Source organism: Salarias fasciatus, chromosome 10, assembly GCF_902148845.1.
Source record: "Salarias fasciatus chromosome 10, fSalaFa1.1, whole genome shotgun sequence".
Taxonomy (NCBI): domain Eukaryota; kingdom Metazoa; phylum Chordata; class Actinopteri; order Blenniiformes; family Blenniidae; genus Salarias; species Salarias fasciatus.
This window is the reverse complement of record NC_043754.1, coordinates 3,639,481-3,657,691: the sequence shown is the minus strand read 5'-3', so window position 1 is coordinate 3,657,691 and position 18,211 is coordinate 3,639,481. Positions and strand designations below refer to the sequence as shown.

At 46.4% G+C, this 18,211-nt stretch overlaps 1 protein-coding gene across 1 annotated transcript in view; it reads right to left on the bottom strand.

Moving 5' to 3' along the window:
- med13a (mediator complex subunit 13a) overlaps nt 1-18,211 on the bottom strand; it is a 79,834-nt gene that overhangs the window by 13,614 nt on the left and 48,009 nt on the right. Inside the window, exons 5-15 of the mRNA XM_030100181.1 lie at nt 14,689-14,889; nt 14,392-14,586; nt 14,090-14,252; nt 13,293-13,403; nt 9,651-10,415; nt 8,179-8,395; nt 5,667-5,697; nt 4,351-4,472; nt 3,991-4,081; nt 2,183-2,394; nt 1,080-1,276 (exon numbers count right to left, since the gene is read on the bottom strand). Coding sequence (XP_029956041.1) covers nt 1,080-1,276; nt 2,183-2,394; nt 3,991-4,081; nt 4,351-4,472; nt 5,667-5,697; nt 8,179-8,395; nt 9,651-10,415; nt 13,293-13,403; nt 14,090-14,252; nt 14,392-14,586; nt 14,689-14,889 — 2,305 coding nt within the window. The remainder of the gene's footprint in view (nt 1-1,079; nt 1,277-2,182; nt 2,395-3,990; nt 4,082-4,350; nt 4,473-5,666; nt 5,698-8,178; nt 8,396-9,650; nt 10,416-13,292; nt 13,404-14,089; nt 14,253-14,391; nt 14,587-14,688; nt 14,890-18,211) is intronic.

Below are 18,211 nucleotides of genomic sequence, written 5' to 3'. Positions count from 1 at the left end.
TTGACCAGCTACAGTCCCCATCATAACTCTTAAGTTTACATGCATTTTCTCAATAAATGTAACCCTTTCGTGCCATTTGAGAAATTCAATCCACATTTTGAAACTTTTTTTTGAAAAAGTTTTTTTCCTACTGCTACACTGCTACCTACACAGCTAAACATTATTAGTTATTTTCAATAGAAAAATGTGAAAAGAAGAGTTGAATATTCCACCAATAAATGTCCTTAGAGAAGGATACATACGATCTGACTGAATAAGCTGAATTTGCAGTTGTTCTGTTCCTCTCTGGTAGAGAGGATGAAATTTTTGTGCCATCCCTGCTGCGCACCGACGCTTCATCACACACACCGCGCAGTTACCTTTCTCACAAGCCAAAACATTTTCACTTCCACACCCGGAGAAACGCTCTGGCATTTGCTCCAGGCCAGTTATGATTCCGCAATGTTTGTATCGTTTGTTAAAAATCGGACGCTCGGCTGAGCAGTTCAACGTTGGCGCTTGAACATTAAGGCGGAGATGGATAGGAAATAAAATAAAAAGATCGGTAAGCTCGTATGTGTAGTAATGGATCAGTCCATCCGAGTGTATTAAATGCACATAATCAATACAGCAAATCCAGCCTCACTCCAATACTCCTTCTGATAAATATGCAGATTAAACAATAAAGAACAATTGGAAGGCGGAGGGTAGTGGAAGCGGAGCAGCTGTAAAGCTTAGAGGAGCAGTGACGGATACAGTGAAGACACCAAGCCGCTGTGAGCAGCGAGGTGGCATGGAGCCGCTGTGGGGGCCCATCTCACCACTCCAGTGATAATCCTCATCTTCAACCAAGAAGGCATTTTACACTCATTTCACTGCTCCGCCTGAGGCAGCCATGCATGGGAAATTGAGCTGCCTGCTAAGGTGGTGTCCAGGGAGAGACCGGAGGGAGCGTGGACAGAAAGAGAGCACAGAGGGATGACTGCACGCTTCCCTGCACACACAGCGCCCGGCGCTCGGCACAGTCCAATCACTGCTTCTCATTCTGCTCGGAAGACGGCAGAGAGACGTCAGGAAAACGAGCAGCGGCGGAGACACACCTGTCCTTGTTGACGAAGGTCATGACGGGCACGGGGTTGAGCATCTCCCTGCCCATGGTCCAGCTCGGCCGGTAGACGCAGTCCTCTGGGATCTTGATGGGGGGAAGACACTGGCTGGGCAACGTCTTCAGGGGGGCGAACATGGAGCAGCCAACGAACGCCTGGCACAGCTCTGGCTTATACACGAAGGAATAGTCCTGCGCGACGGATGGAGGGGGAAGAAAATGAATGAAATTAATATGAAAAACAGTGTGACTCAATCAGACTTAAGCAGGATGAATCTATTCAAAGTGAGGAACTGAACACTTCCTGTTTACAACAGTCACATGCTTGTGTAAGCCAGAAAATCTGCTCTTCATCAGGCGATTTGTGGACTTGTATGGATCATCTTTTTAGCATGGTTCCCAAACACAATGTTTGTGCTTTCTTTTAGGAAAAAGAGGGATCATCTTACATATGAGGTCTAATATTCTGCTCCAGGTGTAATGCTGGATTCTTCATAACATTACAGAGGATTAAGAAACAAGAGAAAGGTGACTGAGTCAATCAAACATCTTGATAATCATAACAGAGGACAGTGGTTTCCAACCTTTCTGTCATTGATATGGGAGATACAGGGAGGGAACACTGGAGACTGTGACCAAAAGCATCAGTGTCTGTGGCGTTAAAAAAGTGATCAACAGCTGTGTGTCTTTATCGTTTTTAGCATCTGTTTCCAAGAAAACCAATTTGTAGTTTTCAGTAGATCTCAGAAACGTAAACATCCTCTGAAGCACGAGAGAAAACAGGCGATCTGCAGTACAACCTCAGAAGGCAGAGGTGAGTATTCCCTCTGTTTTTGCTCATGGGCACTTCCACCGATCAGATGCTCGCTGAGGCGAGCGACGAGCACCGGACTGTCAATCTGACCGGCCGCCTCAAAATAAGCACCCGAGAACATTTATCCGGCGGCGATCATTCACTGGGACTTATGACGTCTTCTAATTCCGGCCATAAATTCCCGGCGCGGATTCACTCAGTTGTGCCAGAGCCTATAATTATGTCAGCTGAGGTTTCGCCGTCAGAGCAGTAACTCCTGGAAGATTTAGCGGGCGCGGACCCACCTTGATCTCGGATGGCTTGGGGCTGCAGAAACTCTCCTCCACCTCGATCTTGAAGTGGCCTCCCAGCGACGAGGTGCCGTCCAGTGTGGTCATGCCCGTGCTGGGCTCCATGCTGCCGTACTCCTTGCTGCACATGTTCATGGGGGAGTAGCCCATGATGTGCTGCTCCAAAGAGGGAGGCGTGGGGAACATCTGATGCAGATCTGCTGAACCTGGTGGAGCGAAAGACCAAAAGGCTGTGTCAGAAGCGAGCGCGTTATCAGAAAGCCCACACCGCGAGACACCGGGGTTAACAGGACAAACCCAATTACACGTTCTTCACTGCGTTTAAATTGCTTCACTGACACAAACCGCTTCTTAACAATAATGTGCATAATGTAAAATGTGTCATTTTAAGCTCTGAGCAGTACTACACACACTCTCAGCGTGCTTCCTGATGTGTGTCATTATTCTGAAGCTAAATACAACAAGCAGGATGTTAAATATGAATAGAATCAGAGATGCAGACTGAGGAATCTAATATCTCGCTCAAAACTGACAAAACTGTGCCGCTTTCATCTTTCACATTTTCTTAAAGACTCTATCAAGGCTGCAGCTACGCAGCTGAAGACTTTATTTTCAGCTGTCATTTATTTGATGAGACAATTTTCAGGGAAAACTTAGAACTACCAGCTAACGTGCTCGTTTTCACGCGCCGTCTCCTTGATACCGACCGCATACGTAGAAAATACAGATCAGCCTCTACATAAATGAATAACGATGATGATTATATTTTCATCACGGCATGTGTTAGTGTGTACGATGTATGAGACAGAAGGTGATTAGTTTGTCCTAGCTGAAGTAATGGAAGCAGAATAAAGAGGGCGTGATGGCGATACTGTTGTTTGAACTGCCGCAGAAGTTCCTGCTGGATCTGACGGTGAGATGTCAAAAACAAGGCAGTTTGTTACGTCTAAAGCTGCAAAGGGGAAATCCAGCATTTGGCATGTGGTCATATTGTTCACTACAACGACAAGTTTCCCGGTGCAAAGACTGAATGTGAGCACGGCCACTCTGATGGAATATGCAAAACTGGCGACTGCCTTTTATGATGCATCCAGGGGGAAAACAAACAATTCACAGTAAAGAGCCGAGTGGAAGACTGTACATTAGCCGTTTATAAAGCTAAAAGACAATAGTTGATCTGAGACCAATTTCCTTCAGGGTAAAGTATAGCGTGTCCTTAAATTCTCTTCAGTTCTCCATTAGTGTCCCTGAGCTCAAACCTAACAATAAGTAACAAAAGCGTTTTGTTTTTCCACAGGAAAGAGGGAGGCCCAGTTCAGCTGTGCTCCAGTCAACAAATTGGTTGTAACTTCAAGGTGAGACTCTGAAGCGAGCGCGCCGAGCCCGCAGTACAGTAACAAAGCAGGCAGGCAAGACGGCAGCAACAGGATGTCTCCGAGCTGTCAGTTAGCAGCCAAACGCTGACAGACTGTCAGCTTCGTGTCAAACACAGGCTCCGCCACTAGGTGGCAAAGTCAGGCGTGAGCGCCGGCTGAGCTGAGGCAGCCTCTAATTTTATTTACAGGATTAAAAGATATGATGTCATTTCACTTAGTTGAGATCCCGAGCCGGGGGAATACGCCGTTTAGAGCCGAAGTGGCTTCTGGCAAATTCTCAGAACCATTCTTAATTTTCCAGGGGCTCACAGGTGTGACAAATCTGATTCAAGATTAACACTTGAGGTAAATCCATCCGGGTAGTTTAAAGGACACGGCACATCGGGGAAATCAGAGCGAGAGCAAGACAGATGGAGAGATACATACTAATGCAGGAGACGGGGTCCAGAGTGGATGGCTTCGGTTCCTTGCTGCCAAATTTCTCGTCCGTTCCGTTCACCGGTCGCCTGGAACCAGGCTGCGGACGAGCAAGAGAGAGAGAGAGAGAAGGAAAGAGTTTAACACCTGACCATTTAGGCGATTGGAGGTGTCAGTTAATTATTACTGCTCTAAACTGAGAGTCATTTCTCACACCTGTGGGGCCTGAGAGTCACTATCACACATGACATCTTCTCAGAGTAATAGGAGGGCAAAGTGGGAGTTATCGGGCAAAGTGACGAAAATTCACACACACACACACACACACACACACACACGGGATATCCACTGCACTGCTTCTCTACTAACCGCCAGATCATCCTCGTCCGAGTTGAAGAGGTTGTCCAGGTCGTTGATGGACACCACCAGGTCCATCTCGTGGATCAGGCTGGTGGAGGCCATGCGGTTGTGAGCGGCCGCGCGCTGAGCATCTGCGGACAAATCAGACACACACGTGGAACAATTACTTGACATTGGTCAAACGATTGAGCAAAAAGAATTATAACAGATACCCATTCCACTTAAATTGAAATTGAATTGACGTTGACATTGTAGTCAGTTTCAGTAGTAATTGTTTGGTTTTTGTGAAAACAGACGTTTTCATCGCGTCTAATCAGCACCACAACAAAGAAAACCTTTAAATATAAAGGTTATTATGGCTCTATTTCACCAGTTTAATCCACTCTAAAGGGTTTCAGTGATATTCATATTTTAGTTATGATAATCAGGTCCCAAAAATAAGATATATTCAAATATGTGGAGATGCAGGATTTTGAACCTATCTGATTTCACTTCTTTCTGTGTGGTGCATGTTCTACCTCAGAGCGCCTGCATGGCTTTTGTCCAGGTGATTCATGTCTAAAACTGCCCAAACCGTAACTCTGACCCTGAATTTCAACTTAACTTGAAACAAGTGAAACGCTAATATTTTTTGCAATTTTCATTCTGTAAACTTCTTCCCACTCCTTTTCGTACATGTAAACAACACCGGCACATGTTGTCTCTTTCATATTGTTTCAGAAAGTGGATGTTCTGTGTTTTTCGTTTTTCTTTCATTGTTTATTTTTGTTTTTCACATGTTCAAAATAAAGGTTAAAAAGAAATGAATGAAAATTAAATTTGTTTTCTCTGGATATGGAAAACCAATCCCTATAAAATGTGTGATTTGAGTCCCCACTGAAGTGATAAATATCCACATGCACAGGCGCAGGTTTCGGGATTCTATCTCTTAATGTCCACAAATAGTCTGGCTGCTTGAGGACTTAATGAAGGAAATCGTCTTGCTTTGAGCTGTGATTGTTTACTCCGACTTCCCCGTATGGCCTCAATTCACTTCTGCTTTCAACCAATCCTTGAGGTAGATTTTCATCTGAATTCAATTATCAAAATGCTCAAGGCATGACAAATCTGTTATATGAGATTTAAATTAAAAATAACTGAGAAGGAGTGTTGCCTATTTAGAGGCTGAGCCCAGATTCTGCTGACATATTGCAAAGACCTCAACAGAACTGATTTCAGTTTGCCAGCCTGTCAGATTGAAAATGAAGTGCGTCCTGTGGTGAGAGTGTGTGTAGATGATGTGAGACAGCGTGAGTGTGAGGGGTCCGAGTGATCCGGCTCCTTACCGTCCGACTGTCCCGCTCCTCCGTCTTCACCCTGTGAGCAACAACAAACACAGGCGGGTTAGAAGGAGAGAAAAAAACAACAATCACATGTGCACACAAGTTAAAGGATAAATCAAACTGTGAATATTTGAATGCTTTGTGATGAAAATATTTGAAATAAACAGCTTTCTTTCATCATGATGGAGGAAAGTGGGGTAAGGGACTGTCTGTCTGTGCTGTGGCAAGAAGAGATTTCCAGCACAGACCAGAGTGAAACTGTGATCCAAGGAATGGCCTCTGAGGCTCCCACCCAGACATCAATATCTGGGAGGGCCGGCCCTCTCCGTGTGAGTGTGTGTGCCCCGACGGCTGCTTGTGTGTGCACACTGTGTGCTGAGCTGTTCGAGCTGGGGAACAGCAATGTTATGTCCCAGCCATTGATTTCATTATGCTCCAGGGCTTTTCTCTGAGTAACGCAGGTTTTAATCTGTCTCCCTTAAAGGCCCAATCCACAGCAGTGCACAGCATCCACGCCAAGGCCACAATCTATAGGTGGCAATGATGCCTTAACCCCATGTCAATAACCTAGCCTTGGGTGAGGAAACTGTGTATGCGCCTGCTCTTTACATATTGCAAAAGCTTGTTTGACTCCAAGGCTGCGGGCGTGAAAGCATCCCATCGCCTCACTCCTCCATCTCACACTGCGCTCCTCATTTATCCCAGCCTCCTCTTCTTTTTTCCACGTGTGCGTCTTATGTTTAATTTAGCAGGCACTGACAGGGGTGCACCACTTCTGTGCAGTGATCAAATGATGGCCCATTATAGCACGTGTCACATGGCCTCTAGCCTAGTCAATAGCTTTCGAGTCCAAAGAATAAATTCATCCATCACAAGGAGGCTGGTTTTTTTTTTTTCTCCTTCTTCTTCTTCTTGGTGCTGCAGGTTCAGATAAAACATGAGCCGGGGAGGAGGCTAAGCAAACAGGCAGCTACAATATTTCAAGTTTCCCAATAAAAACAAAGTCTAACACAATGGAATTATTTGTCGGGTGAGAAAGGGAATCCACATGTGCGCACATACAACCGCTGGCACATGATGGATATCCACACGGCGCATAAAGCACACAGATGGTGGAAGAGCTCCATTGCACAGACTGCTCTTTGGGGACTTTTCACTCCGCTGAGAGCTGCCTTCACCCCGGCACTCCGGCACAGATCGGGCCCGAGCGCCAGGGTCTTCTCCGGACACAAGAAGAAAAATATATCTGAGCATAATGGATCAGTGAGCCTGGCTTCTGGCGCTGTGGAGCACATACTACCTCCACCCCCCCCCCTCAGGGGTGGGGGCAGCACCAGCTAACAGGTGGCCTTTGTTTGGAAACAGATGAATAAAGTGAGGGAGGGGTGAAGGAAGACGAGGGAAGCAGAAGTGGAACTATTTGGCTGCTGATAACAATGGTGATTCAGGAATGGCTTCCTGCTCAGTGAAAGCGGATGTATGTAGAAAGTGGCTGCTCTGGTATTTTTAGTGCCGTGTTACTGAGGATGCTGATGTCCTATTTTCTACCCCGCCTGCTCTCGGATCTTTAAAATCTGAGCGTTTGCCCCCCCCCCTTCTCTCTCCCTCCTTTTTTTTTTTTTTTACCCGGAGCAACTAGTGAAGAAGGCGTGGATGAAGTGGTTACACTCTATACTGCTTTTAAAAAGGCTTCACGCTGCTGCACATTTTTCAAACTGTCACGACCATTTTTGTAATAAATCCAACGGGCTGCGGCTCCGAGAGGGATTGAAAGCGGCCGAGAGGCACGGAGCAGAGCTGATTTCTGAGCTTCTGGAGTGTAATTCAACGTTTCCAGGTCAAGCTGTCACGATAGAGGAGTGGCAGGTAGTAGGGCCGCATGATGTAGTGTTGCAATCTCAATACGACTCGCTAAGGATAAACTAACGCGCTCATTTTTTTTTTTTTTTTTTTAATGCTTTGGTATTCATGATGTTGCCCCCCATTTTATTTTTACATCCTCTATTACAATAAAATTGTGAGCTGAGTGAGTCGATACATTCTTAATAAAACCTGTAAAATTGCCAATAAGGTTGAAAATGATTAAATAACCATATCAAGAAGCAACAAATCGGTTTATCTGTATGTCTTATGCAATGTGTAACCCAGACTCAGCTGGTTCTGATGGATGCAGTTCAGTGTTTGAGGGTTGGACAAAGATAACATTTTCTAATGGAGAAAAGGTCGCACGGTCTGTTGTTATGGAAACATGTTGCAAAAACTGTTTTCAATTTATTTACCTTTTAGTAGATGCACATATGGGACAAAATACAATAGCTTGGGAGTCACAGCCATCCATTCTACCTTGACTTCTGCTCCATGCTCTTGTCCAGAGCAACAATAAGCAAAAAGAGGCCATTTTCGCAGAAAGCCGGCTGTAATACATCCATTTCAGCAACCAATCCAGCGAGGCCCGCGCCAGTGATACTCCGCTAACAAGAGACATTCTTCACTCCTCCGCTCCGGCTCGCCTCACCTTATGTTTTTTGCCGGGCTCGCGCTCCCCGCCTGCTTTATCCTTCTTGTTGGAGAATGTGAACTTGACGTCTCCTTCCTCGAAGGCGTAGGGGTCCACCTCGGGCTCGTGGTCCCCATCAGTCACAGCTGCAGAAAGGTACTGGTTCCTCCTGGCTCGATACATCTGAACCCGCTCCTCTGACACCTTCAGTGGCCATTTAGATGTGGACATCACCCTGGGAAAATGAAAACGGCGAGCAGTGAGGACTCCAGGATTGCATCAGGTGAAACAGAGAGAAACACGGACTGCTAGAAAAAGTCAAAATGTGTGTGCAATTAAAAGTTTAAGAGGAAAAACTCAAACAAAGAAGCTTTTGAAGGGCCTGCCGTGCATCACTTCGCCATGTATCAGTGCTGCTACCTGCAGTCGGAGAAGTGGCAGCAGCAGCAAACAGTTCTGACAGCTGTCGCGCAGCAGAGCTAATGCATCATGTTTGTTGTCAGACAATTACATTTCTGCTGGATTTATGAAAACATGGTGACTGGAGCACGGACTGTTCACACTCCCACAGACAGACAGCTTTCACCTGTTGCTGCGACATCACTCATCAAAATGTCTAGTGGAGCAGGGAATGTGGCCTACTTGTGGGACGGGAAAGTTAAAAAAAAAACAAAAAAAAAAAACACTGGCTGCTTGGCAGAGGATGAAGGACTGACACAACTTGTGTGTTATCCCCTCCCCTTCACTGGCTCTGACATTTTTCTGTACTTCTGCCCTCTCGTCATGCCTGTCCAGCTCTGATACAAGGTGATGGTGTGCAGTGGCCTGGGCCGGAGATTAGCCACCATTCAGCGCTGCGGCCGGGAGGATTACAGCTCACTAGAATAGTCCGGCCCCTCGAGATTGCATAACCCCGCCGATAATTCCCACTATGTCCACACTGCTTCCCCTCTGGACGCCCCGTCTGCCTTCAAACTGGCAACGCTTCCCTGGCTCCGTCCACCTGAGATTCCCAGCAGATATCTTTTTTTTTTTTTTCTTACCTGGCAGCAGACTGTACATCTATTGGCTTCAACTCCATTACAATAGCAGAGGTTTATCTTTATCTGACCCCATCATTACATTACTCTTCCTGTGTGTGTTTGTGTGTGTGTGTAGTGCTGGCCCTGCACATTGGTGATGTATGATGTCAAAAGGGCACATAGCAGGAGATTAACATGCTGTGAGCGGCTAAGCGCTACAGTGAACACTGTGAGAGATGGGTGGGAGAGTGAGGGGAGAAAAAGGGAAAAGGTGCTTTTTGCATCATTAGTCTTTCAAAACAATTTTTTTCTGCACTATGAGAGTGCTTCAAAGCCGCCGTGGGATCTGTGTAACACAGGAGGCGGTGGGGGGCGGCTGACTAAAAGGCTAAGCTCTGTAGTAACTCATAAGTGAGTGCAGCCTGTCAGAATGTGCGGCGGTGACTTCGATTGGCAGGTGCCACTCACTCTGTGACTGACACCAGGTTGTCCTGCGACGTGGGGGTCTCGTCCCGCAGCTTGTCCCCGGGCAGCAGCGGCGTGGGCAGCTCCGCCTCTTTCCTGCGGGGCAGGTTAAATAACCTCCACGGGGCGTGGGAGCCGTCGTCCTCCAGGTTGATGGCGGCGCCCACGTACACCGAGGGCTCGGGAGGCTCGGAGTAGGCCGAGGCTCCGGGGTGGGGGTGGGGGTGATGGGAGTGGAAGTGCTGATTCAGAGCCTCCGGCCCGCCCGGCTCCTCGGAGCCGCCGCCGCCGCCCTTCACCCCCACCAGGCAGGGCTCCGGGGGCGGCTGGTAGAAGTGTTGACTGTTGGGGGTTGAAGGGTTCTTCATGCCCTCCCCTTGCTCCTCGCCGCGCTCGCAGGGGTGGGGGCTAAGTGGCGGTGGTTGGGGGGAGTTGGCCTGCTCCGACGGCCCGGCGCCGACCGCCCCGCCGTGCAGCTGGGGGGCTTTCTGGATGGCGGACACATCCGCAGAGCGAATGCTGGAGAAGCGGCTTCCATCCTGACTCCTCATGGACAGCCGCTGGCCCGCCGTCGTCTCCGTCTCCATGGAGGCGTCGTCGCTCGTCAGGCTGCGGTGATGGAAGGGCGTCTGGGGTCTTTTCTGCTGCTTGTCGCCTTTTTCTGGCTTCTCTCCTCCGGTTTTGTGCTTGGTGGGAGGCTGGGAGGGCTGGCCCGCTGACTGCGTTTGGCCCGGGGTGCTGCCTGCTCGCTGCTTCACTGATTTGTATCTGCAGGAGAGAAGACAAACATGACGAGACTGCGAGACGCGGAGCAGAGCGGCAGCAGAGACAGAGATGATCCATCACGCCGCAAAGACTTCACCCGGACTTTTCACTCTCACAAAGCAGAGATGTTGAGCAGCTAATGTAAAAGCTTCCCACTAAACCCTCACATCTGCTCCTTCCAGAAAACATCAATTAACTCAATTACCTGCAAACAGACAGCCGCACTAAATCATCCCAAATCAATCAACAACACTTCACTTATCAGCCACGTTGATCCAGAGTGTGGCTGTCACGTCCGATCCACAAAAGCAATAACGCATTAGGATTTTTTTTTTTAATATTCACAATAACAAACATAAACAAATTCCTCTAAAAGCTCTGACATCTTTTTCTAAATGATCCAAACAGAAAATCAATAAGGCGAATAAAGTGTTTTCAGGAAAAAAGAAACTAATTCTCACTGTATAATGCTCCGCCAGCTTAAGTATTGACTTGTTAACGGGTGCTTTAATACTTAATAAAACACATGAAGGCTTTATCATGGCCGTCGCCATCCAAAGCCTCCTTTGTGATCCTCTAACTAAGTCAGGTCAAACTCATTTTAGTTCATGAGTCATGTACAGACCAATTTGACCCTGAGCGGGACAGACCAGTAAAATGACTGAATTACAAAGCTGATATACATCTTTACATAAAACCCTTTTGACAACAACTGAACAGTTTAAATAACAATAAAAGCAATCTCAACATAAAACACATTTAGTAACATACAGAGAACTTTCCAAACACAATGTCCCCCAACTGCTGCATTTTGCAGCTTCCAGCAAAAAAAAAATCTCCCTCACAACATGGCTTTGATGCCAATGTGACTTTAAAAAAAGAAAGGTAGTTTTCTGCACTGCTGCTCCAGTGACCTCTCAGCTGTGATCCCTTCACCAGATTCTTTGATTGCTGTTTGGAGTGTCGTCACCCAACAGAAGTGTTATAGTTTTAACCACTCGACTAACTTAAAGACTAATTTGAATTCACTGGAAATCCAAAGCTCCTCCTTCACAAAGACACTGGACTGAATATGTTGTCCTCCAGTTGGAAACAGTTTACAGTGTCATTATGTGGCACAAACACCAAATTCTGAAAAATCTGGGATCCATTCAGAGAGCAAATTAAAAAGATGAATCCCCTGCTGATTTTTCACTGAAGATTGTTTGGAGTACTGATGCAGTGCAGCGGCAGCAGACTTAAACAATCCAGATCTAATGCTGTCTGGCTGTGTGCTGACTTATTCATTCATTAATTAACATCACTTCATATATTTACATTTAACTTCTTTACAGTTTGCTTTTCTTTTTTAACTTTTCCCCCCCTCTTTTTTGAGTATGATAGATACAATAGGAATTACATTGTTCATATAATTCCAATAGTTTTTATTTACTATTTATTTTTTCTTAGAGTTGAGGGGTTTGGTTTGTTGGATAATTTGTGACTTATGCTGTTCAATGGAGTACAATCTCTGTAGAATCAATGAGAAACAGTTGTTACTTTGTTGTTACTGAAAAACATTGTCTAGCGTTGAGTTAGCTTGTTTTGCCAGCGTTCTCGTGTGTCACACGTGAGGATGCTGATGAAGAAGCTGTGGATCGGTAGTGTGCCCCGACAATTAGATGTCACTGTAAGTGGACACGTCTACAAAACAAAGCTAATGGCCATTAAAACTGGCAATGCAGAGCATCCCGTCCCCGTGTTGCCAAAGAGCTGGGTGGCTTCCAGCAAATTAGCATGCTCCAGCTGACTGGCCCAATCCACTCTGCTTTCATCTGTGGTCCAAGTCGGCTCTCCCCGCTCGAGGTGAGGTCAGAAAAAAAGCGCAGCGGAATCCCCGGGTAAAGTCTGCACAAACTCACACGGATCAGGTCTACCGGACCCACGTTTGCGCCTCGCTAACTATGGATCCCAGCTTCCTTCCTCTCCACCGGATTGCAGAGCAGTCAGCCGCCGAGGTGATAAGCCGGCTGATTGCCTGTGATATTTCCACTGGACTGACTTGTCTTTCCATGTGCTCGCCTGTCTAACAACTGCAGCTTGCTAATACAGCTGATCAGGAGACAGAAGCTGAAAACTGAGGGAATCATAACACTGCAAATTGACGATTTGATTCAAGAAAAATTCCCCCGAGGACTGTCAAGAAAATACTGAAATCCTCTCATGAGACAGAAACACTACAGGTGTGCAGGTATAAACAAACCAAACCAACACAAACTCATTAACATTAAACTGTCAAATCATTATGTGCTAAATGATCTTCTTGCTTGCCATCGCTGTGCTAATGTGTTCTTAGGATGGGCGCTTGAAACTGAAATATGGAGGAGAGAAAAGCTCACCGCTGACGACTTCAGCAGCGACTGTCCTTGCAGGTGAAACAACAGTGACATTAAACAGACACTCGTGAACCTATTTACTTTTTTTAAGCTCATTTGTCAACATTATGAGGGTGAAAGCCACACATGTGCTCTTTTCACATTCGCAGTACACCCGGGGAGCTCCATCAGAGGTCAAACTATTCTTTCCCCCTGAAATTACGCCCATCAGAGCAGGAATGAAAACGTCTGACTTACAGAAACGCGCAACCCAGCGGAGGTTTCAGCCCCGCCGCAGCTGTCACTTACACAAAATAGTGATAAATTGAAAAATATGAAGAATAATATGCTTGTCAGAGTCTAGACGTGAGTTCAACTTGCTGATATTTTGCTGACTCCGGCCCTCTGGGCCGCCGTTCAAAGCCCCGCGGACTCCGTGCAACCTCTTTGAAATGTCTTTGAGCGCACATGTGGGTGAGCAATGCCCGTGCACGCGAGCGTACATCGGCACGGGAAAGTGACTGACCTCGAACAGCTGCAGTACGACCTCTGTGAATGCCCCACGAAATCCCAGGCTCCCGCTTTCTCATTCAGCTCCTCGTCACAGGTACCGTTAGTGGCAGCCGAAAACTTTCGTCTGGGGAGGATTGAAAAAAAAAAGAAAAAAAAAAGTCATCACATACTACTTCAAAACACACTTCTGCAGAAGGTTAGTGCTTAACAATTCACACAGTGTTTTAGTTTGATAGACAGGTAACTTTTTAATCAAATTTCTGATATGCGTATGATAAAATGATGACAGCATTTTGCTTCGGTATACAGTAACCGTCGGTTGAGGCTTTGCGCCGAGGCAAATTTCATCACCCTCCTTGGAGCGATGAGACTTTTGCCTGACAAGCTAGCAGCTAACTGCAGCCGACATTCTGTGCTTGGTCGAAGGGCCGCTGATACTGGGGCGCTCCCAATGTGTCAGATCCACTGACCATGAATAGCACAAAAGACCAAGAGACAAAAGTGCGAGAACACGCTTGTATTAATTATTTCTGATTATTGTATCCCTTCAGGTTTATTCTTCTTTGAATTAAATATGTATCAATGAAGGAGATGCTGACACCTAAAACTGTAACAGATGTCAGATCAAGAACAGGTGGGAAATATTCAGAAGCAGCAATAAAAAGTCTAAATAAAAAGATGTTTAACAACTTCAACCTCGCACACAGATGCAGATGTTAAGCAACAACAGGAAAGTCAACATTTTGAGGTTCAGGCCGCTTGCAGTGCAGCGGCGCTCGTCAGATTTCCAGGAAACAGTGGCAGACTCACTTGTTCTGAGCTCGGTTGATATTGCACTCTTGCCAGACACGCTCCACCACCTGACTGGCAAGCCGGCGTGGAATCTTCCCTCCATGGTGACTTGTTCTGTCCACGCTGAACGCATCGGATGATGAAGGCATCTTCACCCACTTCTGGGCCGAGTGAGAGTCCACTGGGGACAGAAAGAGCCAGTTTAACAGACCATTACACAAAGAAATAGCCGATTCACCTGACCATGTCGAGAGAAAGCTTTTACTGGGGACCAAAGTCCTTTAAAGCCAGTGTTGTTTTTTTTTTTTTCCCTCCGCTACCTGTCTGCGCCTCTTCAGGTGATGTCGGAGGGGTGAGGGTCACCAAAGACATGGCAGGCTCTCGCTGGGAAGCAGGCACTTGGTGGCCACCCGAGTAGACGGCAGTGCAGTGGGAGGACCCCACAGGGGCCACGACAGGGATGTCTGACTGCGGTACCAGCACGAGGCAGGCAGGGTACACCATACGAACACCGCCTACAAACACACAAACAAAACAAACAGAGATGTTTAGGCACCAGAATAACACTCCAAACAGACAATCTCACATCTTCAATGAGCACAAACATGAGAACTGACCAACGAGGACCTCCACCGAGGCTAGAGAGTCATCCTCCCAGTCCATGTCCTCCGCCTTGTCCTCTGACACACACTCCTTGGCACTGGGACTGATGGGATAGAACTGGTTCCACTCCTCAATCAGCTTCTGGGTGGGCGGGTCTGACATCTTGAACGACTGGCCGGTGAGCGTCCCGTTCAAACCAAACGGACTCAGGATAACTAGACAAAAAGAGAAATGAGACAATGTTAACCTGGATTACTAATGCTGAGGAGGCTTCTTTTCTATTTAAGTTTTATATATTTAAAGAAGTTTTTTTTAGACGTTCATACACACCCTCACTTATTTAGTGCATTCAATTCATCTCCTGGTTTTATCTCTATTTCTCTATTTCCTCTTACAAACAGTGCATCCTCTGATCTTGATTATCCTTGCTCCCTTTCTCTTCTCTTACTGCCACTGTGCCATCCCCATCCAGATCTAGAGAGCACTGACCTTTGCAGGCGCCAATTATTGGGCAGCCGCGGCCTCACAGAGCCCATAAACAGAGGCTTATAAAGAGGGCCACTCCTTGGCAAACACACTTGACCTCACAGACATATGAGAGTCGCCGGGAGAAGCCATCAGTCTGCTTATAGAACAGACCCACATCCATCAGCCGGTGCAGACAGCGCCATAAACCAACATGCATAATGCATACATATGAGCACAAAAAGCATATGCATATCAACTGGCGACATGCATACAGGCGCGCACACAACCTGTCATCTTGCTATGCATCCATTCTCTTTTTCTGTATCTATTATGCATTGGAATGTGGAGAGGGGTTATAATGGCTCCGCGAGCAGGATGGCTGGGTGGGTGGGTGGGTGGGTGTGTGAGCGAGCATTTGTTAATGTCCCTCTCTGCTCTGCCTTTCGAGTATGTCATTACTAGACTGGATGGCCTTGGTCCCCAGGTATTGATCCAGTGGCTGGACCGCAGAACGGCTTCCATGATAGGAAAATGGCAGGAGACAATGGAAAGGGAAAAAGACACAGCAAGGAAGAAGAGATCCATCCATAGTCATTTAGTGAAGAGAGAGCTGGTGGACTGGCCTTCTGATGCAAAAAAATACCAATTATAGGCTTTAAACCCCAAGGCATCCAGCTATTTAAACCAATAATTCCAATTTCAAAACGTTATACCTGTGATTGCTGCTATTTGTGTTTAACACTACCTCAAGCAGGCCTGTGCTCACTAACCATCTCTCTGGAGCGTCCCCCCCCCCCCCGACAGTGTATCTTAATCCGTCTGTGCTTTAATAAATGTTGAAAACAAACTTATTGGCCACTTCACACACATGCACAATGCATTATCATCTCTAACATCAGAAATGGAGTTTTTATGAGCATAATGCTGAAATTTAGCTTTGAACTCTTCTCATGGATGAATATTCGAAACACCTCTGACTGTAATGCAGTGAAGGTCACCAACACCAGCCATTGCAACTTTAATAATAGCCATAAAGCTGAATTATTGCCTTCCTGACAGCATCGTGAAAAGCAGGAAAACCATAAGCTTCGTTAAAGTGGCTGCACAGGACTGCACCTGCGTACCTGTGATTTGAGTGTTTGCGTTTCATCTGAATGTTCAACTCAAAATTATGCAGATTCAGGAGGCAGATCGTGGATTGTATGCTTTCTCCTTGAAAAGTATATTCTGATAACTGAGTTCCACTTCAACACTCAAAGAAAGCAGTGGTGACCTCTGATCTGTCGCTAAACCAATCAAATGTGCTGAATTATGGATGCAGAAATTGTTTATTTATCTGTGTTGTGAGTGATAAACATCCAGACTATAAATAAAATGAATAAAATAAATGAAAATGTTAATGCACAGCCTGTTAATTGCATCTAATCTGAAATAAAATCACATCAGACAAAAAAGAAAAAATACAATGCTGACATATAAAAACGTCAGCTCAAGCTTTACATACAGAACATCCACTGGCATGGCTGAGGGCAGAGTTTGAGTTTGTATGTAGGTCTTTATTGTACCCGAAGGAAAAGTGAGCTGTGTGGTGTAGGTCTCTTATTCCAGACTGAAGCTGCTTCGGGTAGTGATATCAGTAAAAAGCACGTGTTAAAAAATTCTGTGTAATTCGTGATTATGCTAAAAGAGTTGAGATCAGACATGCGTCAATATATAGAGGGACCAGACGGATAAAAATTGCTGAAGACTTTCAGGGTTAAACAGCTGAATTTGAATCTATAAAACAAGAAAGAATATATTTGTCTCCATCAGTGGATCGGGCTGAGAATCAACAGGCTGAACACTCTGAACTTACCAACAACAAGCGGCTACGTGCAAAGCGACTCTCAACTCGTTACGCATTAAATCACGCTGTAGTTGTCGAGATTATGGACAGACTGCTTCATTAAAATCAGGCAGAGTTTATTCAGTTGTGCAGTGAACAGATGCACCAGCTGCCCTCAAACTGTATTTCTGACAAAGTAGCTCTGCTGTGGCCAGCCGCGCTCGCTGTTACCAAGGCAACCACGCTTGTTGCCAAATCAGCCCGGGCTGAAATCATCAAGGATTACCACTTTACAATGAGACGCTTTGGACAATATTGGTTGAAATAAAATCTCACATGCGGATGCGCCACTTGTGGATGTTGGAAGGAGCGGGCTGGCAGGTGGCAGCTAAAGATAAGTCGGGCAGCGGTGGAGTGGGAGCGCCCTTCAGCAAGTCTGCTACCTTGAGGAATAATACTTTTTTTGCTTTCAAATAAACCCAAGAGGCATTCAGATCACCTGAAATTCAACCATTTAGTAAAAGCAGCTGCTCAGTCAGTCCTGGAAGTGCTTTGGACAATGTCAGCAAAAAAAAAACAACCCAGACAAGAACAAAGGGTTATTTATGTTGCCGCACAGCTACGGCCGATCATATTAACCTTGATTAAATTCAAGCCCGCTCCTTTTACGCTTTCATTTTGGCTTTTCCTGCCGCACGCGTACACTCGCAAGACCTGAGGGCAGTTGTAGAGAAGAGATCAAATTCAGCGCAATTACGGAAATGGTTTACCGTTTCTCCCTCCTATCTGCTCCCCACCTCACCCTCCGCTCCATCCATTCCTCCTGCCTTTGCCTCTCTCTGGCCGTGAGTCTATCTCCGGCTCCCTGAAGACATGTCAAATGTGCTCAGATCAGTGTAATGGGCTGAGAGTTCATTACATTCGCTCTGCGCCCTTTTATGAGGTCACATCCTGGAGAGCTTTCCCTGCCGGAGCGCTCTGCCGCACAGTAAACCAAGCCTGGCAGAGGTGAGTGTGAGGAGAGGGAGTGAGAGAGAGAGAGAGAGAGAGAGAGAAAGAGAGAGAGAGAGAGAGAGAGAGAGAGAGAGAGAGAGAGAGAGAGAGAGAGAGAGAGAGAGAGAGAGGGGGGACAAGGGAAGAGGAGCGGGAGATGGATGGACGAAGGGAGGATGGAAGTCAGCCCTTCCTCGACGCTATGCTTGGTTAGCCAGGAGGAGATGCACTGCGGTGTTGAGGACACACAC